The sequence below is a fragment of the Podarcis muralis genome, chromosome 1 (genome assembly GCF_964188315.1).
Source record: "Podarcis muralis chromosome 1, rPodMur119.hap1.1, whole genome shotgun sequence".
NCBI classification, from domain to species: domain Eukaryota; kingdom Metazoa; phylum Chordata; class Lepidosauria; order Squamata; family Lacertidae; genus Podarcis; species Podarcis muralis.
This window is the reverse complement of record NC_135655.1, coordinates 105,840,003-105,867,441: the sequence shown is the minus strand read 5'-3', so window position 1 is coordinate 105,867,441 and position 27,439 is coordinate 105,840,003. Positions and strand designations below refer to the sequence as shown.

Here is a 27,439-nt window from a genome sequence, read left to right as displayed (position 1 = left end):
CAATAAAAATAAATATATATTTTTTTCAACTTGGATAAAATGCACTTTGCTGGCCCTATCTCTATATGTCTTGCCTTAGTCATAGGGCATCGGTTGTATAATTCCATGCATTCTGAAAAAAGTGAGCTTGTTTGAGTTATATGGCTGTTCTCCTGGTGTCTTGTTTGATTAGCTATATTGCTTTTTGAATTGCTTATTTTTTGCTATTGAATATAGACACCGCAGACAGAGTGTGGATTGGCTTGATAAACAAGGATGTTCCAGCCTTGTTTAAATGGTCTGACGGTTCCAAAGTAGTGTTTACTTACTGGGATCAGGATGAGCCGAAACTTCTCTCCAACAACACTCCCAACTGTGTAGCTTACTCAGGAAAGGTAAGTCGCTTATGTGTTACTCTGATCCAAGTGCCTCTTAAGTTTCTGGGAAATAAAGGGGGAAAGCATGTGGATTTATGTACATAGCCTGTTCCCTCCTATGGAAGTGGAAAAGATGATACCTTAGCAGTGCAACCTTTAACAGACTTCCACAGAATTAATGTCCTGGTATTTCAGTGGAACTCACATGCTTAGGATTATACCCTTGAATTCTAGCAAACTTCCAGCCCAGAAGTCCGCTCCTGCCAGCTGCATCTGGGAGCATTGTTGCAGCTGGCTAGGGAGGCAGGTGATGCAATGCTGCTTTGTGTGCATACAGACACCAGCACATGTGTCTGGTGATGTATCTATAGACTCTTCTTCTTCTTCTTTAGCGATCACTCATAGTCGAGTAAGATTGTCTTCCCTAAAAACAGTTTTAAAAGTCCACAAGTGACTGTGGAGGCCAAGTTTGGGTCCACACATCCTTCCACAGTGGAGACATAGCTTTCTGGGCAGGAGTTGATCATGGTGAAGGTTTGCCAAGCGTGCCTTCCTCTTAGCACATTTCTCCCTTTCGTCCTGAGTTCGAGCGTATTCGAAACCCATGACACCTTTGGTAAAGGCTTTTCTGCAATTGGAGCACTCGCAGGCCAGTGTTTCCCAGTTGTCGATGTTTAGATTTGCCTTGGAAGAGTCTGTGTCTGGTGATGTATCTATAGACTATATGGTCCTTGGCTGTGCATCTATGTGGCCTCTGGTCATTTCCCCACCATACCCACCAAGCCCACACTCAGTTCCAGAATGGGATTTCCAGTTGTTTTGGGGCACAGTCGGAATATTTTGTCTGCCTGCAAACTGGCCAAGCTAGGCAGGGTTTTTCCTACCTGCTCTGTTGAGCACCCTTATGTACCTTTGAAGGTGAAGGGCATTTCTGGATGCCAGCTTCTTCAGGCTATGGGGCTTTTAGCCTGGATGGGGAACGTTCTTGAGGCTCACCTGCCACACCTGTGGGGCCCTGGGAGGGAATGGAGGCAAGAAGGCTGCCCTACTCATCATAATGTGGGGCCCCAACCTTGGGACTGTGCTTTGTCATGCCCTTTGGAAAGGGTAGGGTTTGGTTCATGCAGAGTTGAAGTGAACGTTAGCTTGCTGCAATTCTCATTTCCCCTTGCAGTTGTTGATAATAAAATGTGGCCCTAGTTCAACCCATCACTTGTGTCTCTCCTCTCTATTCCTGGGTCCAGTCACAACAGAGGAATAGAAGGCAATTCACTGTGCTAACAGAGAAAACCTTAAGCCTTAGAACAGGAACACAGGGCCTATTGTGAGCTCTCCCTGTTTCTTTCTATGAGAAAAATCTCAAAGCAGCTGCTTGTCAGTGTTGGTGGGTTAATAGTTTTTCTGTATATGATATTCTTAGCCTATGATATACAGCAGAGGTGCATGAGCAACCATTGCCCCGTTAACACATAACTCTTAACGGTGGCAGAGAGCAGGTGAGGGCGGGTCTGGCACGCGTCCTGGGGGCAGAGCATGCCGTCTGCGGGGGCATGGGCAGCCCAGCATGGGCGGGGGGGGGGCAGCCGCGATGGCACGCGACTGGAGGCAGGGCGCTCTCCCCGCACTCCTCTTCCTCCGCCAGTGACTCTTAAGCAATAGTGTAGCACTATGTGAATGCGCCAGAGCAAAGAATCAGGCTCCTCCAGTCTCTCTTTTGCTGCTGCCTGTGTTCTCTTCTGTTTCCCAATTGCGCGACTCACCAGAGTTGGCCACCGTGAGAACAGAATGTTGGAATGATTTAGCAGGGTGCTTTTTAAGTTCTTAAAATCCTCATTCAGGTTGGGATACAGGGCAGGCTTGTTACATTTTTAGACTCCCATCCAGGAAAAAATAGGGAGAGAGAGGGAGAGAGTAGCAGGGAAGCTAAGCACTCTCGAAATCTGTTCCTGTCTGCATTGTAATATAGACAACGTGGTTTTAAATGAGACTTCAATGACAGTGGTACCTCGAGTTACAAACACTTCAGGTTACAAACTCCGCTAAGCTCCGCTAAGTAGTTACAAACTCCGCTAAGTAGTTACCTTGATTTGAGAACTTTGTACCAGGATGAGAACAGAAATCGTGTGCCAGCGGCACAGCAGCAGCAAGAGGCCCCATTAGCGAAAGCACGCCTCTAGTTAAGAACAGTTTCAGGTTAAGAACGGAACTCCGGAACAAATTATGTTCATAACTAGAGGTACCACTGTACTTTAAAAAAATGTTATTAGGGACCCTTTTGGAAAGACTAATTAGCACTCATGCATTTGTTATTATATTTATCCAACTACTTTCTTAGGAGTTTATGCAGTGGACATTTTGCTTTGCTTGTGCCTCCCCGTTTTTTCACTTGTATGTTTACTCTGGCTGTTTGCTTTCATTGAAAATCAATAAACAATGGAGAGAATAATATTGGGAATGTTCTAAAAAAATCTCCCCCCTCCTCTTGCTGATAGCTGGGTCGATGGAATGTCCTGCCTTGTGACAATAAACTTAAATACGTCTGCATGAAAAACGGAAAGATTTTGAATGACTCAAAAGCTGATAAAAATTGTACTGGTGAGGTAAGGCTATATCAGTAATTACATTTTAAACCAATCTTGGAGGCTGTATTAAAAGTATTTTGCTTACTGTTTGCCTGACATTTTGAATTTCAGATTCATTATTAATAATAGAATAGAATATTTAGAATTCTTACATATTAAATAAATATTAAGCATCTGTCATTTATCTAGTGTTCTAGTGTATCCCCAATTTCAAAGTAGTAGCAATTCTTAAGTTTCGCCATTCTGCCTTTGCAAAAATGTAACGTGGAACATAATTAATGCATACTTTTGAGTAAAAGAGTATTATTCTCTAAAATAGGAATGGAGGCATGGAGACTTCTGTTACAAGGTTCAGAAAAGTGAAGAATTGTTTGGGAAACTGTGCAACCTCACTATAACAAACAGGTATTCTTTAGTGTTTGTCTTTGTCTAGATAAAACAAATGTGTGTTGTGCAACAAGAGATGAGTATGCAGTACTGTTGAAACATGAATGTAGAATGAACTCTGCAATATGCTAGTGAAGTGTTTACATTTATGATTAGTAGATTTATTCATGTATTTGATCATGATAGTTGCATCCTTAGTTTTTGAAACTTGACTCTTACAGATTCGAACAAGAATTCATAAACAATTTGATTAGAAAGCATAGCAGAGTTGAAGAAAAGTACTTCTGGACTGGCTTGCACGATATCAGCTCTTCAGGAGAGTATAGCTGGGGAACCGTAGATGGGAAGAATGAAATGCTCACGTACACAAACTGGGGTCATTTCCAACCAGGTACAGTACCTTCTCGAGATCAGTGAAGTGCTGCTATTTGTTCTTGAACAATACTAAATTTCTTGGTTACAATTTTGATTGATTTTAATCTACATTCTAGCATTGCGTGGAGGATGCGTGGCTATGTCAGCAGGAAAATACCTTGGAAAGTGGGAGGTCAAGAATTGCAAAACAACGAAAGCTTACTCTATTTGCAAGAAGTACATTGGACCAAAAGTAGAACCGGAAGTAGTTCCTAAAGTTACTGACCCTTGCCCTCCAGGCTGGCACAGCGGATCAGGTCTTGCTTGTTATAAGGTAGCATATATCCTTCCAATTAAATCACCTAAAGGATCTAGTTCAGCCTTCACTATCCTGATGTCCTCTAGATATTACGAACTTGAAGGAACCGAGCTAACACTTAAAAAAAAAACCATGTATATTATCTTAATGAAGAAAAAACAAAAGCACTACAAAATGTTGAACTAGATATTTCCACCATATGGAAAGAGATCTTTTCTGATGTTCATTCCGAACACACCTTACAAAAACAAGTGCACAAATGCCATTGTAGGCGTGCTTATTTCGGAAAGCCTAGCCAGATACGTAGAATGTTGCCATACGTTTTAATCTAGTTTTTAGCGCGTTGTTGATTTTAATCTAGTTTATAGCCTGTGAAATTTTGTTTGGACACGGGATGAGAACCCAGAAGCTGAGAGGGAGGATGTGTCAGAAGGAAGATATTCTCTCTCTCTCTCTCTCTCTCTCTTTGTGTGTGTGTGTGTGTGTGTGTGTGTAACTTTGTATTAATGTAACATTTTATATGTAACACTATCTTTGTAATATTTTAAGTGTCTGTTGTTTATTCAGTTTTTTGTACACTGCTTAAGATATCTGTAATATGTTAAATGATATTTAATATACTAAGTGGTATAGAAATGAAATAATTGAATAGTCGACTACAGCTCCCATCATCTCCAACCAGCTGGAACTGATGGGAATTGTAGTCCAAAGCATCTTGAGGGTAGCAGGTTGGCTAAGGCTAATCTAGTTCAGTGACTTGAGTGTGCACACATAGATACACACACACACACACACACACACACACACACACACACACACACACACTATTCATATTCTTGAATTACTTTGGACTTGTATCTAAAACTCACAGAACACCCTTGCATAATTCTTCCTTTCCCACGGTCAACTATTTCTTTGCATTACATTTCTTTGTATTAGCTGATTAGATTATCTTCTTTTGGTTTTGTTTCCCTGGCTGATCAGCCTCTATGCATCAGAACAAGAGCACCACTTGGATCCTGAGTTGCCCTTTAAAGGTGCTGGGAGTTGTAGCTTTGTGCTGGGGGGGTAAAACCACAATTTCCAGAATTCCTTGAAGGAAGCTATATATGGGGGGGGGGGTGTACAGGACAAAAAAGATAAATTTGTGATGCTTTCTTAGGGCAGTTTTTGTTAACAAGACAAGGAGAATAGAATGCAATGTGTGTGTATGAAACCAGATTGGGTAGGTTTATACGGCAGCCAGGTAACTTTGAAGTATTAGCTATATCTTTGGCCCCTTTCTTTTTATTGATAAAGGGTTGAATCGGATTTTCTTTTTTTCTTTGCAAAGTTATTTCATAAGGAAAGAGTGCTGAGAACCAGGACGTGGGAAGAAGCGGAGAGATTCTGTGAGGCTCTTGGAGGACACCTCCCTAGTTTTAGCCACTTAACAGAAATCAAGGAGCTCCATGACATTCTGAGAGAGACCATAAGGTAACGTTCTTGGAAAGCTAGTTTTCTGGTCAAACTCAGTTGGTAATGTGGCATTTGATAGTCATGTCCTTTAAAAAGAAGCTCTTCTGGAACATGAACTAAAACTGCTATTGTTGACATGCAAAGAACAATCGGCAAATTTGTTCTTTCAATTATTTTGTTTTAAACATTATTTTCAGTAGCATGTGGTGACAAGTCTGTTTCCTCCTCTTCCTCCTTGCTTTGAGTATTGTTTCCTAATGAACACATTAGTTAAATGATTAAGCAGTATACTGTTGCATACATACATACATACATACATACATACATACATACATACATTTCAAGATCTCTAGTACAGATTGTGGTGTGTGTTTTTAGGATTCTGCAGGAAGGCTTCCTGCAGCCAATTGGAAGCCGTGCCTTGGTTTTCAAACGTTTTGGAAGTCGAATGGACTTTCGGAACGGATTCTGTTCGACTTCCAAGGTACCAGTGTAGCTAAGTATTTCTTAATTAACATACATGCATTGTGAAATCTACATGTAAATCGGAATGTACAAATGGCAGGCATAATCGGAATTCTGGCAAACTGGTAAAATGATTCTCTCTCTCTTTCTCTCTCTCTCTCTCTCTCTCTCTCTCTCTCTCTCTCTCACACACACACACACACACACACACACACACACACACTGTGCTTTCGCTTTGGAAGTCTGTACAGGGCTCTTGTTTTGCGTGATTATAGTGATGAATAATTTGTGCTTAAAGCTGCACTTGGACTTAAATGGTATTTCATTTACAGCGATAGCCGTTGGGTCTGGATTGGGCTAAATAAGAGGAATCCTGACTCTCTAGGATCCTGGCAGTGGAGTGACAATAAGCCTGTAAGTTAAACTGATGGCAATAGCATATCATTGTACCTTAGTTGGGAGAATGTAGGTGGGTCTGAAAGAAATTAGGCATCTTTTTTAAAAAACCCAACTATTTCAGACATATTTTGTCAGTGGAAGACTTTTTAAGAATTTGTTTAAGACTTTTAAAGTTCTAGCCATTTTTACTGTTGCTTTGTATTAGAAGTATGCGCATATACAAAAAAAAAGAACTAGCTATTTCTTAACATGTGCAGGGGCTCTGAGAAGCATAGGGATGTTTCCCATCGCAGGCACTGTGTTCCATCCATTTCATTGGAAGAATCAGGTTTTCATGCAGATTCTTTTGGGCTCACTGAAATAAATTGACAGCCCATATGTAGGAGCCTTGTGTGATCATAGAAGCGCACATGAAACTCTGAGTCATGTTTGGTGACGTTTTTGAACTATGCATCGGATTGTGATCTTGCACTTCAGCCCCTATTCAGGCATTCCTTTATCTTACGTGATTAAAGCCTTCGCATGAGGGAGTGCTCTGCTTCTTCCAGTGCATCAGAGTCCCATCTGTTTATTTACAGCCCTGCACGGGTTGAAAGGCATTCTTCTTAAGCAGGGAGACACCTCTGCTTGTGGAGACTCTCTCTAGGATTTTGGAACGCTAATTTCGCACATGAGGGAAATGAATGCTGCAATACAGCTGAAATTCTGTGCAGAAGACCACATTCTTACATACATTCACCAACCATGAGCCCTAAGTCTGGGCTCTCTGTTTGCTTCACTCAGCAGAACGGAATGTGTGTGTAGCCCTGTTTCCTCCAATGACACAAATGGAGGAGTGCCTGTGGTGAAAAACTACAATGTGGTCATTGCCAATTCAATTCAATTCTGTATCTTCTCTTTCTGTAGGTATCTACTGTTGTTATGCACCCTGAGTTTAAAGATGAATACGATACTAGAGACTGCGCAGCTGTGAAGGTGCGGTGTAACACGCTTGATAACTAAGTGGGAATACTTTGGGGTTTTTTTATAAATTAGTTCAATTGATAGATTAAATTTAGAATGAATTGCTGCAACTTTGCCAATGTGAAGTTGTCATGGAGTTAATACAACGAAAATGCTACAGCACGCTTACTGTGACATAACTTAAGAATGAAATAGAAATATTGCATTGGACCGATAACAAAAATTAGTCTATAATTTTGTGTCCCTTGCTGTCTTCTCTGAGAAATGTGGTAACAAATGTTGTCTAAATTCTTCTTTTTGTAGTTGAAAAACAGTTCCTCTTTAATTAGTTTCAAATATATATAATAAAATAATGCACTTTTTGATAACCAGTACTGGTGATAAACAGTGTGTGTGTGTGTGTGTGTGTGTGTGTGTGTGTGTGTGTGTGTCTGTTACAGCAAATTAAATAAGGCTGCATTCACCTTTTTCCTAGGAGTAGATAACACTGAATACAGTGGAGTCAACATGCTTAGGCTTGCACTGTAACAGAGTTAACCCTGAGCAGGCTTTCAAATCTATGCAATAATTACAAGTGCAGTAGGATCCATAACTATTTCACTTGGCCAACCTTGGCTTAAGTGCATGCGTCCTTGTGGTTTAGTTTTTGAGCTACAATCCTCTGTAAGCATACTTGGAAGGAAATTTGATTAGACAGACATACTTCTGTGTGAGATTGCCTTAGATCTGGCTGCACAAAAGCAAGTATCTGTGCTTTTTTATCCATAAAAAAGCCTGATTTTTTAAAAAAAGAATGAAATATAATTTCTGTTTATTAACAGGCTGCATTACACTTACCTGATAGTAAGTCCCACCTAAAACAGTGGAACTTAGTTGCATGTAAATATTACACTGCACATGCAGGAATCAGTTTCATTGGGTTTTTTTATCTTAATAATGTGTGCAGTTTCTAAGACTAACACGGCGAACAATGTGGACTCTTTACTATTCTGAAGACAGACAAGAAGATTTCTACTTAAAGCCTTTCTACTGTGGTTCACAACTTGAATGGGTGTGCCAGATCGCTAAAGGTAAACTTCATTCACAGCTCAGCCGTATGCATGTTTACTTAGAAGTGAGTGCCACCATATTCAATATGGCTGCCTCCCAGGTCAGTGTGCATAGGAAGGCAGCATTAGGCTTAGAAATGTCTTTACTTTCATTTTATTCACATTTGTCAGCATGTTTGCCCAAATTCCTGTGAATTTGAGGCAAAGAGCACTGAAAAAAGTTTTATTTCACATGGTGTGTGTTTTTTACAAGAACAATAAGAGCTTGTTGGATTAGGCCACAGGCCTAACAAATTAAGCATCCTGTTCTCAGCGGTCATCAATATGTCCTTGGGAACCCTCAAGCTGGATGTGAGGCTTTAAAAAAAGAAAGGTGATCCTTGAATCAACATTTGATTTTCTGTGTCTAGTTTACATTGACTATAAAGAATCTACATTTAAAATTACTCTCATGTTTTTATTCCACATAATCAAGCAGGCCTTGTACTCCACAATTATTGGGCATGACTTGTTCTGCTTCCAATAACTGAATGCCATTTTAAAATTTTCTGATGATGCCCAAGTATAGAAGGAATGTCTGTCTTTCACAGGTTCTTGTTACAGTGGTACCTCTGGTTACGTACTTAATTCGTTCCAGAGGTCCGTTCTTAACCTGAAACTGTTCTTAACCTGAGACACCACTTTAGCTAATGGGGTCTCCCACTGCTGCCGCACAAAAATCCCCATGCCTCTTCCATTCGTACTTTAGAGAACAATGCTTCTTTACTCAAAAGTAAAATCAGTATGCATTATATACAAAGGACTACCTCCCCTGCTCATTCTGCTTGCCTCACCACAAACCCTCATCCCCCCCATCCTGCCCTGCCCCACCTTCTACACTTCACCCACCTTTGCCTGCCCCGCCCCACAGCTTTTCCAAACCTCCCCTTCCCTCACAACTCACCTGAGCCCCTCCCAAACAAACATAATAAGCAAGCTACATGGTTGGTTGGTTGGTTGGTTTTTCCAAATTGCAGTTGTGTTCAAGTTTGTAAGCTGTAATAAAACTTTACTGCTTGCACCTTTCGGGTAAAAAGAAAAAACAACACAATTTCACTCTTTGTTTAATGGTTCTCCTGAAGATTCCAGCTCTCCTTTTCTTCTGATAAAAGGGAAATTGGCATGCCCTAATTTTCCTTAATCTCATCAACAGGTCGTACTCCAAAGACACCAGAGTGGTACAAACCAGGTAAGCGAACAACTTAGGCTCCCTACACATCATTTATAAAGGTGCTAGCCCATAGGCGCCGACACCATGGGGCCTGAGGGGGCTCGAGCCCCCTCAAAAAAAATTTTGGGGGGGCTCAGCCCCCCCAATAATCTCGGGCGCCCTTCCAGCAGAGCGCCGCCGCCGTCCCCCGCCTCCTCCCCACCTGCTCCCTCGCCAGCCAGCCAGCCAGCCAGCCGCGCGCCCTAGTCGGAGAGCCCCGGCCGTCCCCCGCGAGATTAGGGAATCCCCGGGGGCGGGGGCTCCTGCCTCGCTGCTTCGCAGCACCACCGCCACTGCCAAGGCACTGCCGGGGGGAATTTCCTTCCTCCTGGCCCCCGCGAGAACAGGGGAATCCCGACTGGCCACACCTCCCAGCCAGCCGATTGGCTGGCTGGGGGGCGTGGCTTGCCCTATTTAGGGCCGGACCCACTTTATTTGCATATTCATGAGCTTATTTCTTATTCATGAGCTTTCCCGGGCCCCCCCAATATTTTTTATAAGTCCGCGTCCCTGTGCTAGCCACATATAGGTCTCCCAAAGTGCCAGTGATCTCGAACACAGCCTCTAGCAACTTGGACCCCCAGCTATCTTATTTTCATTACCTTTAATGCAGCCTGCAAGCAGAGGGTGTTGTTAGCCTGCTCTCTGCTATTCTGCAGTACCACTGCTTCAGTTGGCCTGAGGGTGTACTGTGGCCCCCAGCCCAGCAGTGGTCAGATGACGGAAAGAATCCAATGAATTTCATCTCATCTTACATAACTGCTGACTCTGGCTTGGCTTCGCATCTGAACAACTTACTCAAACACAAGCAGAGCAGCTCTTAGACGGATACTTTACTTGTTCCCTGTTGAATCCAAAAGCCGACTGAAACCTGAAATAATCTTACAGTACTTTATATAGAAACTTAAATTTGGCAAATCTTCAGGGAAAATAGCAAGTGGCGTTGAAGAAAAATCAGTGAGAGGGTGTCTCTCTGTCTTCATTAATCCATGGATGGTTAATTTAAGAGAGCACTTAAACGCCATAATGGAACATAAAAGCATAGTGCTGTCTCAAATACGTTGAACTGAGGCTGTTCTGTAGGCCACAACTATCTTATTAGCCATTGACATACAATCTCCAAAATGTATCGCTCATAAAATTGCTGTCCTTGATCATTTGCTCATCAATTTAAGGCAGGGATAGGGAACCTACAGCCTTCCACATGTTATAGGATTCCTGCTTCCATCAGCATGGTCAGGAAAGAAGGGAATTGTGACTCCCAACATCATCTTGAAAGGTTCCCCATCCCTGATTTAAAGGTATCTTCAATTGACTTTCGTGGAGATCATACATAATCCTTTGGTCTATTCCTCCCCACAAGATGAATGTGCTCCTTCTGTTTGCCTTGCAGCTATTGAGGCCTCCACAGACAATGCTGTCCTCATATCATACTTACTTTTGGGGACAATGTGTCTCATAGCACAACATCAGAAACTGGAGAAACTTTTAGAGGGACTCATTTGTTACTTTGCTTAGTTTTGTGTTGGGTCAGCAATGACTCAGCTTTGCTGCAGTGAATGTCTTGGAGCATTGCCCATGGGGAAGCATATGCTCATATTTCTTATGGGTTGGGGGGTTTTATGTTGGCTTTTATCTATGGTTGCTTGCTGCCCTACAATTGCCAGATGAAGGGTGATCTAGAAATATAATAATAATAATGTTGCAGAGTTTCCTGCATTAATGCACAGTATTTTTTAGATAACTGTTAATTCACTTCATTGTTACAATAGTTCATCTACCACTACTAGATAACATGGTGAAATTGGAGGTGGGGTTGTGTGTGCATGCAATGTTTCATTTAGTTTAAACTTAGGTGTATGGCATTCTTTTTCTTTCTTTCTTTTGTAGATGGAGATGGACTTCAGGGACCAGTACTGAATATTGATGGGTCTGAATTTTGGTTTGTGCCAAATAAGCACTTGAGCTTTCAAGAAGCTGCTCTGTACTGTTCTAATAATGGAAGTGATTTAGCGTCTGTGGCCTCTTTCACTGCACTAACGGGAATTCTAAACAGGATTGCAAATGTAATTTATTTCTTTGTCTCTTGGATATATTTTGTTGTGAAAATGTCCGTGCCAAAATAGGTTTTTTTTTTAAAAAACAAAACCACCTTCTCTTGTTGTTGCTATAAGCTGTTCAGGAAACGTCTGTGAGAAGTAGGATACCTTTGTCTGACAGCATATAAAGCAAAAGTGTTTTTCCTGCATCCAATGAAAAAATGTTCTTCTCTTATCCTTCTTCCCCAGCTTTTCCTCTAGTACTAGGGAGGGTACAGAGTAAAGGGTAATCCAGAGCATGCCTAATTCTCATTGATGATATGAAATTTCAGAGTAAAAAGTGGGAGCAATCCTTCTCCCCATACTGCAGGCAAAACAGAGCTTGACTTGAAAACATTAGTTTCTGAAATGCAGGAGGAAGCTCTATTTAAAAAACTGCACCAAGAAACCTGCCTGTAAGTCTCACACTTGCTTTTATTACTGTGGCGTTGGAAATGCTCTTGGGACTGTTTTATTAAAAACTAGGATCTACTGAATACCTGAGGGAGAAGGCTTAAAAATTATCTGCCTTTAGTTTGCATGGTAACACTTTTTAGTGTCTTTAGGGTATATAGACTTTATATAGAATTTATGCCACTTTTCTGATACTTAGGTTGAGATGTAACATGGCATTTGATGCTAATGCATCTCCTTTTTGTTTTTGCAGTTATCGGACGAAAGACAAAGTTGGTGGCTGAAATACACAGCTCCTGCAAGTCGCTACCATTCACTGTACGTAGAACTATCAGAGTCTATATATGTCTGAAATACTTTTGCCATTCACTTAATGAATATGATCTAGTAATGATGAACGTATTGTGGTCATAGGTCAAGATACTTGAGCTTTTGAGGCTCAGGATTTCTTACATATAATAAACACGTAAGAAACCTCAGAATTTGGCAGCTGTGCTCTGTAGCTGCAAAAATGAAGATGCCCGCTCCATTTTGGTCCTTTCTCCAGTGAGTCAACAAATCTCTTGTGCAGTAGGACACATGAAAAATAAACGAGCAAGCTAATCAATGATGATAAATATTTACATGCACCAAGAGGGCAGATCTGAAATAATTCAGTTCTTCATTGTGCCTAGGTTTTCAGTATTTTCACACTATCATGAACGATACTACAGGAATTGTTGGCATATTTCTTATCAAAGTTGGTACAGAGGTAAGCTGCTTAATTTTTTAATTTAAACAATGCTAAGATACTCTTCTCCCCCCAAACTTTCAGTCTAAGAGAAAAAGTTCTCCTTTAGAATTTTTATTAGAAGCTGCACTACTTCTAATAAAGTAGTTTTATGGAGTTGGAGAGCTGTTCTGGATGTTAAAGGCAACAAAATATTCAGCTGGCGGTGCCTGTTTGTGGATGTCTTGGGGGTGGCCAGCTGCAAAAGAGAGCAGGGCTCCTAATAGCTGTGTAGAAGAGGGAATTTCAGCAGTTCAGCTTGCACGACAGTCTCCCATCTGCACAGCTCGTAAAGTTGAAGAAATCCTTTCCTCTTTTGCAGATGACCACCCTATAGTATGGCATTCAGAGTTTATAGTTGTATCCGGACCCTACTTTGATGTTCAGTCCTTTGCCTTTCAGAATTTGTGGAAATAATACACAGTAAATGAAGTATGAATATAAGCATAGATAAATATTAATACATACATGTGATTCCTGCAGACAGCACGATAAGCTGCAGTACAAAACTCCCCTTCATCTGTGAGAAATACAATGCATCGCTATTGGAGAAGCACGACCCTGGTTATAAACCAACTCGCAGGAAGTGTCGCGAAAATTGGCTTGTTTTTATGGATAAGGTAATATTTGTTAGAAAGTACCTTGTAAGAATCTCCAAAACTTGATGAGTATTTGCGAAATGGTAGTTTTCTTGTGAACCACCCGGAGATCTTTTGATGAAGGGTAGTAGTATAGAAATCTAATAAATAAAAAGTAAATAAATAAATAATAAATCACCTGCAATTAAAATATTTTTGTAAGGTGTTTTCCCCCTTTGATTTTGTTCTGCTCTGTGAATTTCCTCTTAATCATAAAAGCTAATGTGAAATCCAGGTACTTTAGACAGAGTGTTTATAATAAAATCTTCTTACAGTGTTACCGCATGGTACCCCCTAAGGATTTTAAGTTTCAGGAGGCAGATGAACATTGTCACAGTTTGGGAGGTTCTCTTCCATCAATCACAAGCCAAACTGAACAAGGTAAAGTGATAACATTTGATACTTCTTATAAAGTGTAGTTCTCTTCTATAAAACACTGTGCATTGATAATGGTTTTGTTTCTGGGGATATGGTAGGTACCAGTTTTCTTACAGATTTGCTAAAAACTGTTGTGGAAATGCAAGTGAATACTTCCCACTCCTTGAATCTGCCACCTTTCTGCATGATATATTAGGGAGGTGGGCAGGAATCCATTCAGCTCGCATTTTAATGTGATCGTGCCTAATTCACACTAATTAAAACCAAAACGCAGATACGCTTAGCACTTAGCTGAATGTTACAATTTATTTCTCAAACTAAACTAAATGCATATACTAGGGGAAATTACACACAACTTTTGTGTAACATGCAAAAATAGGTTGCGATAGGGAGAACTGCTTGTAAAAATCTGTATATTGCGAGAAGTGCACATTAAAATGCTGGGGGGGGTTGTGTGTGAATGCATTTTTTTAATTTTATTTTTTAAAGCAAACTAGCTAATGCAGAAATGTGGCAAGTTGAACAGAATACTAGAAAATGAAAAACTGAGGGAAGTTAAAATTGACAGATTTGTCCGTCCTTTGTGTGTGTGAGGGGGGGGGGATTCTGGACTGTGGATTTAGCTGTGTATCTACTCAGCTACGTTACTCACTGTATGTTCTTGAGCCAATCACGTTCACTCAGCATCCATTTTTCATAAAATTGGCAAAGGAAGACCACCACCCTTGGGAATTATGTATCAGTGGCATGATACGGCAGCTCTCCATTACTTAGAAGCATGGCGAAGAGAAGAGGTGAATGTTATCCGAGGAAGAAGAAATTGAGAGTGATCTAGTTTGCTCTTACCTATTACAACAAATTTGCTAAATCAGACCCCAAAATGTTGGAGATGTTCTTTGGATGCAACTTCTAAGCTTCAGAAGGAACTTGAGTCTCATATAAATGCAGATCAAGTATTGCGCAAAATGATCTTAAGGGATGGAAGTGGAGGAGGAAAGCCATCAAAGCAAACTAAAGATTGCTTCCATTTATAGCTGCCAAATTGCCGATATTAGCCTTTGGGGTACATTGTCTAAATAAGATTATTTACAGCCCACAAAATGCTGTAAATTTAACAGAAGTATAAGTTGCATTACCTTATGCAGTGAAGTTTGGGATATTTACCCTGTCTACCCAGTCCAATGTGCAAATACTTATTTTTTTGCCAACAGATTTTATAACGTCCTTGCTTCCTGGTATGCCCCCAAATATTTGGATTGGTTTGCACTTTGAGATCCGTACACGTGAAAACAGGTGGACAGATGGCAGTGAGTTGGTATATTCCAACTTCCATCCATTGCTGCATGGAAGACTAAGGAAAATTGAGCATGATGTGAGTCATTGGAGGGTTTTTTCTCTATTGTAGGCTTTTCATTATAAGTGAATTAAGCACTGCTAAAATGGGGAATACTCCCATTTTCAACAGCAGTTTCAATATAAACTGTTTCATGCTACTGTAGGCACTCTGCCACTGTCAGTCAGCTCTAGCAAAGGAACAGTCGGGATCTCATGGTAAGCTCCCAGTTGTTCCTTTGTAACCATGTTGTTTCCTTCCCCACACCTGACCCAGGCGGGTCAACTTGGGACCCTGTTGGGCCAAGTTTGGCCCATGGATCAGAGGTTCCCCGCCCCTGATTAATGAAATACAGTGGTACCTCGGGTTAAGAACTTAATCCGTTCCGGAGATCCGTTCTTAACCTGAGGTACCACTTGAGCTAATGGGGCCTCCTGCTGCTGCCGCCGCCCCGCGATTTCCGTTCTCATCCTGACGTAAAGTTCTCAATCCAAGGTACTACTTCCGGGTTAGCGGAATCTGTAACCTGAAGTGTCTGTAACCCGAGGTACCACTGCATGCTAATCTACTATTACTCGGCCTTCTTGGTTTGTTTGCTTTTCAGTTTTTTGATGATGAGGTGAATAACCAGTGTGGTGTTTTGCTCAACAATCCAAAATCACCATATGCTGGAACTTGGAATTTCACTTCCTGTGCCAGTATTCAAACTCTGGCCATATGTCAGATGAAGTCAGGTAAGTCTGAGAATAGTAAATTTGCATATGAGACAAAATATTATTAAAACTTAATGCACAGTAGTTTCATTATTAAATGATGCATGGAATGTGTCACAGGAGGTTTCATTTTAGGAGAGGTTGTTTTACTTTCTCTCACACACAGTAAGGAATACTACTTAAAATGGTGCCTGTGTCAGCTGCAGTTTTTATAACATTCGCTTTTTTAAATAAAACAAAATATTGATCAATCAAGGGCAATCTTTTAGTTGATCAATGTGTTTTTTGATTGTTTGACCTCTAAGTGATTGCTCAACTAATTGTTGCAGTTCTAATCTTACCACCTCACTGAAAATATTATGAACAACATGGGTTTAAAAAAAAGGTAAAGTACCCCTGACAGTTAAGTCCAGTCGCAGACGACTCTGGGGTTGCAGCACTCATCTCGCTTTACAGGCCGAGGGAGCCGGCGTTTGTCCGCAGACAATTTTTCTGGGTCATGGGGCCAGCATGACTGAAATATACTCAGAGTCGCAAAGTGATTTCATGCTCTTTATTCAGCTCATAGTGGTGAGGAGGAATGAATGAAAGTCCCCTCAAAGTATCTGCTTTATATACATTATTTACACAATGGGCTGCACATGATTGGCTAATTCCGGAATTCTACTGTAAGCCAATCAGGTTGTGGATTCACTTCTATCTGGAGCATGATTGGGTAGTTCCTGCCAACCAATCATACTGCTGCATTGTTCTAGGACCAATCAGACTGCTGCATTCTGAATCCTATTGTTCTAGGACCAATCAGACTGCTGCATTCTGAATCCTATTGTTCTAGGACCAATCAGACTGCTGCCTTTTGGATCCTATTGTTCTAGGACCAATCAGACTGCTGCAGTTTGGATCCTATTCAACTCAGTACATAACAATGACTAAGCCACTTCTGGTGAAACCAGAGTAGTGCACAGAAACACCATTTACCTTCTCGCCGGAGCGGTACCTATTTATCTACTTGCTCTTTTTGGCGTGCTTTTGAACTGCGATGTTGGCAGGAGCTGGGACTGAGCAACGGGAGTTCACCCCATGCGGGGATTCAAACTGCTGATCTTTTGATGGGCAAGCCCAAGGCTCAGTGGTTTAGACCATGGGTATAATACCTTTTAACAGTTTAAAACAAAATCTGCCCAAGACCTAGGTGATGTGTTTTTTCTTCTTCTAAAAATCAGACTGTTAGACGAATGATACCATTTCTCTTGCTCAACTATTTTGTTCTTTCATTAGATGAGGCAGAAAACCAGACACAGCAAGTGCTTAATGTCACCGTGAACTATCTAAATGTCACATACACCATAATTCTGAAGAACTTGACATGGCATGATGCACAACAGGAGTGCCTGCAGAATAATATGCAGCTGGTTAGCATCACAGGACAATACCATCAGGCTTTTCTTGCTATGCAGGCTGCCCGTTATAATTACCCACTGTGGATTGGACTCTCCAGCGAAGATGTAAGGCTTGTTTCTGAACCAATTCAAAATATGTCATTCGAATAAGAGGGTTTGGGGAAAACCTACTGAGCTATATTAAACGATGGGGTAAAATGACAGACCTTTGCTGCCGCTTTTGTCTGTGGCAGCAACCTGTCTTGTGAATATATGTTTTTAAAAGTTTATATATGTTTAAAAAAGAATATATGTTTAAAAAGCCTAATATACAATGACCGCTCCCCGCTTAAAACGGGGGGCGCCCTTTGCGTAGACGCGCGCAGCCCTAGATCTGGAGTGGCCCCATCAGCATAGGCTTGGCTTTGCCTTCCCTCAGGTGGGATACCTGGAGGTCTCTGCCTACCTCAGTCAGTTGTCCAATCCCACCTGGGTGAAGCGTTGCCAAGGAGACCAGGCCAGGTAGGGGAGGGATTACCTGCCCACACAATAGAGGGAGGATCTTACCTGGGAATCCTCACTTGGCTCCAGAGCTTCTCCCACCCTACCAACCCTCAGTTAATGTCTTCTTTTGCAGGTTAACTTTTTTTCATAGGTTTTGCAGGTTAACTTATCTTCACAGGTATGCGGGCGCTGCTACGTTAAGGTCGCTGTTAAAGGGCCGAAAAGGAATTTCCCTGCATTGGCAGGTTTTACCTTTCCCGTAGCAAAACGTCACAACTTTGGCGGTATCAGGCCTTGGGCGGAATCCTTTAGTTCATCTTCCTCTTTGCAGCGGCGATACCAGGGTTCCCCGTTAAAGGGGTTTCTGAAGGGAGGCTTTGACCGTACGCCGAAAGGTCTTCATTGCTCTCCCCTGCGGCGGCGGCATAACAGGGGCGGCTATCTCTGCTTGAACATATGTTCTCCAGAGCCGGCCCATCCCCCCCACACACACTGGATAACCCTGAAGCTCCCTAGGTCCCCGGCTGGGGACTGGGGAGGGAGAACGCCCAATGCCTGAGCCAAGGTCTACCCACATTTGAAATTTAATAAAGTTGTGGCCAATTTAATCCCATAGCACGTTGTCTTGAGTCGTTATTCCACATGACGGGGGGGACCGCTCGGGATCTGGGGACTCCACCTGTCCACGCAAATAAATAGCTGTGTTATATAGAATGAGCACAGCACATTAATTAGAAAGTAAAGTCCGTTCAGTCCCACTGAAATCATTGTGGTGGGGAGAGGGTTGGCAAAGCATGCCCAACTCTAGAATCACTAGAGTTAACCTGCAAAAGTAACAACACACACAAATTAAAAGCGGATATATCTCCCTGGGTGGGTCAACAAATATACTCAGATTCTAGTATTGCTTTGTTCTGCTTTAAGCAAACCTTACACAAAACTGGTACATGAAATGCATTTAGGATTTGAACTTGGAGTTCTTGTATTGAAGATTAGCAGTACCCATTGAATCATATTGAACACGAGAAGCTATGTTATATTGAGTCAGACCATTGGCCCATCTGACACTGTACTGTTCACACTGACGGGCAGTGGCACTCCAGGGCTTTAGGCAGATGTTTTACCATCAAGTAATTGCTTTTACTTGTCCTTGATCTTCATAATGCAAGCCTTTTTTCTTTATGGTTATGCCACCAGGATGGAATTCATTATCACTGGGCTGACAGAAAGCACATTAGCTTTAGTCACTGGTCCAAAGAAGACGAAGATTTACTTGATGAATGCGTATATTTGGACAGAGATGGACTTTGGAAAACATCTGACTGCTATACGCAAAAGCCAGGAGCAATTTGCTACCTTCCAGCAAGTAGGTTTGAATGAATAAATCTTTTATTTGTGTCAGCAATAAAACAACAATACTATATTCAAAGAATAGAAATAAAAAGTCAATTATATAAAATACATTTTAGGGTTTTGAATCAATAGTCAAATAGTGGATCTTATTTTGATTGCCCCAGCTAAAAACCCTGCAACCTTTGCTGTCACCTGCTTTTACGTAAAATATATGCTACTGCTTTGAGAATGCTTTCAGATACATAGAGAGATAGAGACCGAGCAACCTGAAACCAGGTAGTATGAGTGCCTTTTAATTTACCTTGCAGGTCCTCTTTGGAAATTCCCTCTGGGAAGCAGGTCACGGGTTGTGTAAATGCCTATGTTCCCCCAATCCTTGAACTGTTGCTATTTATATTTGCGTCTGAAAGCTGTCGTGATCCAAGAACGGGACCAGTGGTGAATGGACAGGGGCCAGAGTTTTGCTCCATGTTCTCCACACCATCAGTACTGATCTAGTAAATGGATTGTCTATATTTTCCTTACCTCCTTCAAGTTGCTTTCTAGGCCAACTAATTTTGATTTGAGTAAATATGAAGTGCCTTTTAAAAATGTACCTTCTTTTTCTTTCTTTTTTAGTTGAAACTGAAAAACCTGAGGTATTTGACTTTATTAAATGTCCACACAAGATTAAGAATACACCATGGATGCCATTTCGAAACAGTTGTTACTCATTCATGATAGCAAAAGACAGATGGAAAGGATTGAAGTCAGATGAGGCCCACCATTTATGCAGGATGATGAGTAAGAAGTTTCTGTTTAAAGTTTGTCTTGTATTTCTGTGTTCATAACTTTTGAATCATTTTTTTTCAGATCTGAGAGGACTCTGCTTGTTTCCTCCATAAGAGTACATGAGTAATAATTTCCACTAAAACAGCCTCTTCTCCCCTCACCCCCTTAGAACTGCAGTCTTGGGAACGCTGCAGTTGCTTCCATGTTACCACTGTTTCTTCACATAGTTGTACAGTGGTACCTCGGGTTAAGTACTTAATTCGTTCCGGAGGTCTGTTCTTAACCTGAAACTGTTCTTAACCTGAAGCACCACTTTAGCTAATGGGGCCTCCTGCTGCTGCTGCGCCGCCGGAGCACGATTTCTGTTCTCATCCTGAAGCAAAGTTCTTAACCCGAGGTACTATCTCTGGGTTAATGGAGTCTGTAACCTGAAGCGTATGTAACCCGAGGTACCACTGTACTTTATTAGTCAAAGGAAATAAGCAGGGATCATATCTGTGAACAGGCACAGAATTATCTACATAGCTGTGCAGATTTTACAATGCAATCCTGTATGTTTGCTCAGAAAGAAGCCTCATTGAGTTCATTGGGCTTACTCCAAGGCAAGGATTGTATGTCACTGGAGACTTGTATTATATATGTGGTTGTCTCTGGCCTTGCTTGCACTCTGCTCACCACAGACTTAGAAAAACATTGCAATAAAAACATCTGTTGGCTATCTAGATTTACAATGTGTTAATGTGAACTGTGTTGGACCTCTTTCGTATCTAGATTAAGTTTAAGAGAAATGATGCCTTTTAAAAGAAGCTTCTCTTGACTTGCTAGAATGGCATCCAGGGGAAAAAAGATTCCAGTGTGTAGGCTTCTTACAAAAAAAGCATTTAAAAAGTGAATGCAGTTTTGTATAGTTAAAAAAAAAAGCATTTTGAGTTCTGCTGGACCATGAACATTCCCTGCTGTTGCCATTAGCAATTGGTATTGAAAGCTATACCACCTTCTGAGCTTAGATGTTTTGTTTACCTACTGTAGATAAGTATCTCTCAGCTGCTACTGCCATCTTACATTAATTTGTCTAATGCTGTTTTAAAGCCATATAATCAAGCAGCCGTTATACTACATCTTATGGCTGTCAATACCATATGTTAATTGGGTGAAGATTTGCTTTCTCTTAGTTTGCCCTGTACTACCAGTTTAGTTTCATTGGATGATCCTAAAAGTATGGGAGAGGAAGAAAAATTATCTCCACTGCACATCATGTATAATTTTATAAACCTCTGTCATATTTCCCCTCACTCATCTTTTCCCCCCTTTACTGAAAAGCTCCAAATGCTTTACCTTCACTGTATATGGAAAGTGTTCTGCTCTGTGATATGTGTGTGTGTGTGTGTGTGTGTGTGTGTGTGTGTGTGTGTAATGTGTCCACCAGATCACTAGACAATCTCTCATTTATAGGAAAGAGTATTACAGTCCATTTCCTAATGATGCCCAATATGGAGTTCCCATTTCACACTCTGCAGAGCCTTCACGAGAGATAGCCATTGTGGTGCCCTCCAGATGTTGGACTACAATTCCTATTAGACCCAACCAGCCATGGCCTATGGATGGAGATGATGGGAGCTGTGGTCCAACCAGGAGCAGTTCATCAGGGGGGTGGAACCATAGCAACAGCCTCCTGCAAACAGGGTCATTGCTGCTTACCAGGAAGAGTGAGACATTGACTACTTTCTGGGTGTAGTGAAGAGAGCACTGAGTTGGTTCTGCCATGCATCCACGCAACCCTGCTTCACCACCACTTCACCCTTCCCAGGAAGCAGTGACAACCCTACTGCAGAGAGGCTATTGCTGCTGCTCTACTATAGCCACCAGGCTTGTCTCCCTTGAGCCCAACAGCACCTAGTAGGCCAAAGGTTCCTCACCCCTCTCTATGCTTTTCCATAATTTATGTACCATGACCTCTGTACATCCAGACCTAAGAAAGAGCAGCTGACTTCTGTCACTAATCATTCAAGATTATTATTTTTTTGTTTTGGTTTAAAAACTAAGGTAAACAGCTAAACCTTGGTGAGCCCCTTCCTTGAATTCATTTCATAAACTGTCTATAAAATCCTGCCAAATCCATTAAGTGAATTGACTTTTTAAAATTGCTTCAACAGATACGAATGCCTCCCTCTTGACTATCAGGGATGAAGATGAAAATAGTTTTGTTGTTGAGCAGCTCCATTCTTTCAGTGGCCTTGCTCGCTGGCTGTGGTTGGGTCTGATTTATGACGCTGATGGTAAGTTGTAAGTTCTGTAAAGCCCTCTTGCTAGGATGAATGCCTTTTTTAAACACACAAAGAGACCAAAGCTTATAACATTGTCTACAGCCATTGATGAGGATTTAAAAAACAAAACAAAAAAATTATATTTGATTAGAGTTCAAATTGTCAAATGCAGGTTGATGAGTGAGAGTCTTTAAGCTTACTCAAGAGCACTTTGGATAATTTGTTCCTTATTCAAGCTTATTTTTATTGTAGTATTTAATGACAACCTAAAGAAGATGCATGCTGGATGCAGATTTGGGGGCTCAGAAGTCATTAATCATGCCAGTAATTTTTAATCTGATAAGAAATACTAAATGCCTAATGTTCCTGGTGCGTCTGCTTTTGAGCGTTATTTGATAATTGCTGAAATATGGCAGTTAGGGTTGCCATACGTCCTCATTTTCCAGGACAGGTCCTCTTTTTCAGGGGTAACATTTCTGTATGGGGGTGCATGGGCTACTTTTTACGTTGTATATGCAGTACTAGACAACCAAGTGCAAAACATATACATACTGTGTGAGTTTTGCATGGTGCAGGAAAGGACCAGGCCCTTGTTTTTGTATATTTTGAAAGGACATTGTAGAATGTGCCCGCTCCCACACCCCAAGCGCCAGCCAGCAAGTGTGTCCTCTTTTTCACTCTTCAAAATATGGCAACCCTACAGGTAGTTTCCTTCCTCAGGCCCTTCATTGCACAACTTCAGCCCACTCATTTCACTTGCAACTCTGGTTCTGCAGAAGGGAGTTTCTGTGCTGCTTTCATGTAAACAAAAAATGTTTCTAATGAATTAATGCAGTGGGAATACTGCAGCTGTTGGGGCAAAGTGATATTCACCTGTTTTATAGATTTTATTTTACCATGTTTCACAGTATCTTCAAAGATTCCCCTGATAAGAAGGAATAATTTAGATGGAACAAACATTGGGCTCTTCTAGACTTCCACTTGTCCCCACTGCTTTCCCCCAGGAAAATCTGATCTTTAGCGCTGAATTGGAGCAAACGTCAACTGGATTTTCCATGGATTGACATTTGCTTTGATTCAACACTAAACAGCAGATTTTCTGAGGAAATACCTTTAAGAAAATCCCCCCCCCCCCCAAAAAAAATATATCTTTTTCAGCTGAAGGTAGATTTTAAAATACTGATTTATTTTATTTTTCCCTCTTGGCATAGTTAACAGTTCTAATAAAACTAGTACAATGCTAACATAAAACATGTAAGAGTTAACATGGAATAGTAACAGAAACTAGATACCTCAGGTTAGGTATAGTGATAAAAGTGTAGAATTGTGTATTTCACCATCTGCAGAGAGAAAATCCGGATATTAGCATTACTACTGTTGCCCAATTCCAGCAAGAACATTTTTCTTTAATAAAAAAAAGTTTTCCATACTGGATATCTCTGCCAGCCAAGGTGTTATAGGAAGATGAACTACTATATCCCAACAGTTGGTGCATTCACAGTGCACCATTTAAAGGGATAACTCCTGTTTGTTATGAATACTTATGTGAGTATTTAGATGCATTGGGGTGTATGGGTGTATTAATATAGTTTTTCTGGATTTAATTTTGATTATATGAAACAATTCTAAAGTGGGAAAACATTTTTTAAAAAAAACTGTTGATACCGTCAACAAACCAGGCCACATCCAAATAGCATATGCAAAAGGTAAAGGGACCCCTGACCATATGCAAAAGGTGCCTCCTTTTATTTCTAAGCCAAGTGTTGGTTATTACTGACCTTCCAGTAATGTTAACGTTAGCCATTGTGGGATAATTTCAGCACACTCCTAAATAAAATCTGTAGCACTCATTATGGAAACTTCTTTCGTTTGTTTTCTGCAGATGGTAATCTGAAGTGGGATGACAACACATACCCCTCATACAATAACTGGAGACTGGGGAGACCTTATGTAAAGAATAATAATTTTGTTGCTGGTATTGGTCTTGATGGTGTCTGGGATATGTACAATTACAGTGGCAACTGGTTACCTCTGCAATTTAGCCTACACAGCATCCTTGTCTGTAAAATAGAAATGGGTAAGCAATGTCTGCAATTTGGATTGAATTTCCAAATGCCTATGGTATTATTATTAATTTCTTTTACATATGCCTAAAACTAAAAAAAACTAAACTTCTGTCCTTGTTGTAATATTGAAATAGGACCCAAAGAATACAAACCACCACTGCCCGAGAAACTGCCCCATGGAAATAATACATACTGGATCCTTCAAAAACAGCTCAGTTGGTATGATGCATGGAGAGAATGCAAGCGAAATGGCAGTGATTTAGCCAGCGTACACAGCGAATCGCAGCAAGTGTTTCTGGAAAATATTGTAAAAAGAGATGGATATCCACTTTGGATTGGTTTATCCAATCATAACGTGAGTTTGAACTGTTTCATGTGCTTTTGCAACCATATCCCCATGCTGTTATCTTTAAAGGTTTTGAGCCAGCTTTTCATTTCTGTTAACAATATTTTAACTTGCCTCATACATTAAACACATTGTAGGGTGGTGCTGTGCTCCAATAATTAGCCATGATGCCTGTTTTTCCCAGTGTTTGCTAAAACAAAAAGTGACATCTGCACTTGTTCAACTGGAATCGAATTGCTCTCTTTCTAGGAAAGCGATTCTGATTTTGAGTGGTCTGATGGAAGCACATTTGATTACAAGCCCTGGGAATATGAGCATTCACATTCTCCTGGAAATTGTTTCTTACTGGACACTAAAGGATTTTGGAACCGCTTGGATTGCTCGCGTGGCGCTGATGGTGCTATTTGCTACTACCCTTCAAACAGTAAGTCTGCATTCATGTGTCCAGTGTGGTGCTAAGACCAAAGAGAATGATGAGGGCAGATCCCACCCCAACCCCTGGCCCTATACTTAAAAGCATGTCCTTAAAAGCAACTCCTACTGGTTTTGAGACCTTCTAAGTACCATGCTGAGGATTGTTGGCCACCAAAACCTTAAGAATATAAGAATAGTCATGCTGAATTAGGCCAGTGGCTCATCTGGTCCACCATCCCATGCTCACAGTGGCCAACCAGATACCTATGGGAAACATCGAAGCTGGATCTGAGTGCAACAGCATTCTCCCAGAAACTGGAATTCCATCTCAGGCATCAGAGGCAAAGGTCTGTATTCCCTGGGATGCCCTCCGATGGATCATAGTCCTGTACCTTTACAGTAAATTAAATTGCTTCAACACAGCAGCAGATATATATGTGTGTGTGCCAACAGTCAGTTTGTGTTTATGTGGCAATGGCTTATCGAGGCTCCATTGAACCACCTGAATGGATGATAGGAGTGCCCCAAGATGTTGGGATGATGATGATGATGATGATGATGATGATGATGATGATGATGATGTTTATATTTTCACAGAAGTACAGTCCAAGCAAGCAGAAAATCCCACATACTGCCCCCAAACTACTGGTAGTGCTTCACAGTGGATACAGTATAAACAGCATTGCTATGCATTTGATTTGGCATTTTACAATTTCTCTATATACAATTGGAAAGAGGCTAAAGAAGTCTGCAAGAAGCTTGGTATGTCCATATTATGTATCATGTTATGTCTAAAAAAAGAGACAATAATATAATTAAGAATATTTTGGATAGAGAGTTGATTTTTTTTTGTTATTACTTTAAATGTTGCCATAAATTATTTCACTAAATGTTAATAAAGAGAACTTTCAAGAAGTTATTTTCACTTTTGACCACTAACATTATCTGCTTAGATCCTTCTGCAACACTTTTGACTATAGAAAATGAGGAAGAAAATAAGTTTGTGAGCACACACTTACGAGAACATTATTTCATCACTGGAAGAGTATGGCTTGGAATGCAAGAAAATGGTAAGCAGTGAATAACTATGAATCACTTGTGACTTATAACTGTTAAGGCTGGAATCCTAACCGTGCCTGTTCAGAAGTAAGCTCCATTGAATTCAGTGGGACTTGCTCCTAGGGAGTGGGATTAGGATTGCTACCTAATACAGTGGTACCTCAGGTTAAGAACTTAATTCGTTCTGGAGGTCTGTTCTTGACCTGAAACTGTTCTTAACCTGAGGTACCACTTTAGCTAATGGGGCCTCCTGCTGCTGCCGCGCGATTTCTGTTCTCATTCTGAAGCAAAGTTTTTAATCCGAGGTACTATTTCTGGGTTAGCGGAGTCTGTAAACTGAAGCGTCTGTAACCTGAAGTGCCTGTAACCCAAGGTACCACTGTACTGTACAAGGCATAATAAGCAAGGCAGGTGAAGTCAGGCATCTGTTAGTCCTTCAAGGAGAGTTAGCTGCATTCCATATTTCCACTGATTTTAGCGAAAATGAAGTTTTATTTGGATTATGCTCCTGAAATTTACTGTGCACTACAAGTGCATTATTAAAATCTTAATGAATAGAAATCAAATAAAGAACATGCATTGCAACTTGGCTTATTTTCCATCCTGTAAATAAAAGCACAGAGAAAGAGAATTAGCCAGGCTAGAGGGCATTAGCCAAGGATGTATGTACCTGGTTATTTCAAATCATTTCATCCATGCCTAGCTCTGCAATTCGCGGCCATATGCAGGCATAGAGAGATTGTTCGTTTTACTGGTTTTTCTTCTGGCCTAATGGTTTTCTATCTATTCCTCTAAACCTACCATAGACCTTCTTTCCTAGGCTTCCCTGCTTCTCAGCTCTCTGCATCCTTCTGCCAGCACTAAAGCTTTTAGAAGCTGAAATAGACTCTTGGCTATTGGTGCTTAGTAGACTTTTCTGGCTCTGAACATTATATAATTAAATTGCTGCTTGTACACACTGTAATAATTGCAGCACATTTTTGCTGTTAAGGAATAACTTTTTGTGGGGTTTCCCCCCCCCCCCTTAATATACAGCTGAATCCATGAAGTGGCTTGATGGCTCAGAAATTAAATATGTCAACTGGGGAAAGGGAAAAGAGAAAGCCAATGGTAAATGTAGCGTTGTGTTTTCAACAAATGGTACATGGTCCAAAACTGACTGCAGAAATCTCCAAAGCAGAGTTGTTTGCAAAGCTCCTCAAGGTATGTATGATTTTGATTTTAAATTAATGTAGCTTTTTAAACTGGCCTGTGATTGTGTCAACAGGGGGGTCCAATCTCTCATCAGGAGCAACTGTTTGTGATGTTGCTATATCAGTAAGATGCAGATTATCATCACCATCATGACACTAATAATACTATAGGTAATACTACACATA

General features: G+C 40.9%; 1 protein-coding gene across 6 annotated transcripts in view; it reads left to right on the top strand.

Annotated features, from left to right (window-relative positions):
• Positions 1 to 27,439, top strand: part of LY75 (lymphocyte antigen 75) — a 67,033-nt gene that overhangs the window by 18,022 nt on the left and 21,572 nt on the right. For all 6 annotated transcript variants that reach the window (XM_077936539.1, XM_077936524.1, XM_077936518.1 and 3 more), the window contains exons 8-34: positions 217 to 374; positions 2,849 to 2,956; positions 3,258 to 3,343; positions 3,547 to 3,716; positions 3,817 to 4,013; positions 5,332 to 5,474; positions 6,254 to 6,335; positions 7,227 to 7,295; positions 8,230 to 8,353; positions 9,525 to 9,560; positions 11,472 to 11,647; positions 12,327 to 12,391; positions 12,748 to 12,824; positions 13,326 to 13,462; positions 13,756 to 13,861; positions 15,070 to 15,230; positions 15,796 to 15,925; positions 17,183 to 17,409; positions 18,985 to 19,153; positions 19,759 to 19,923; positions 22,065 to 22,187; positions 24,058 to 24,252; positions 24,376 to 24,596; positions 24,837 to 25,011; positions 25,599 to 25,763; positions 25,955 to 26,071; positions 27,096 to 27,263. In XM_077936539.1, the coding sequence (XP_077792665.1) occupies positions 217 to 374; positions 2,849 to 2,956; positions 3,258 to 3,343; positions 3,547 to 3,716; positions 3,817 to 4,013; positions 5,332 to 5,474; positions 6,254 to 6,335; positions 7,227 to 7,295; positions 8,230 to 8,353; positions 9,525 to 9,560; positions 11,472 to 11,647; positions 12,327 to 12,391; positions 12,748 to 12,824; positions 13,326 to 13,462; positions 13,756 to 13,861; positions 15,070 to 15,230; positions 15,796 to 15,925; positions 17,183 to 17,409; positions 18,985 to 19,153; positions 19,759 to 19,923; positions 22,065 to 22,187; positions 24,058 to 24,252; positions 24,376 to 24,596; positions 24,837 to 25,011; positions 25,599 to 25,763; positions 25,955 to 26,071; positions 27,096 to 27,263 (3,750 nt within the window). The remainder of the gene's footprint in view (positions 1 to 216; positions 375 to 2,848; positions 2,957 to 3,257; positions 3,344 to 3,546; positions 3,717 to 3,816; positions 4,014 to 5,331; positions 5,475 to 6,253; positions 6,336 to 7,226; positions 7,296 to 8,229; positions 8,354 to 9,524; positions 9,561 to 11,471; positions 11,648 to 12,326; positions 12,392 to 12,747; positions 12,825 to 13,325; positions 13,463 to 13,755; positions 13,862 to 15,069; positions 15,231 to 15,795; positions 15,926 to 17,182; positions 17,410 to 18,984; positions 19,154 to 19,758; positions 19,924 to 22,064; positions 22,188 to 24,057; positions 24,253 to 24,375; positions 24,597 to 24,836; positions 25,012 to 25,598; positions 25,764 to 25,954; positions 26,072 to 27,095; positions 27,264 to 27,439) is intronic.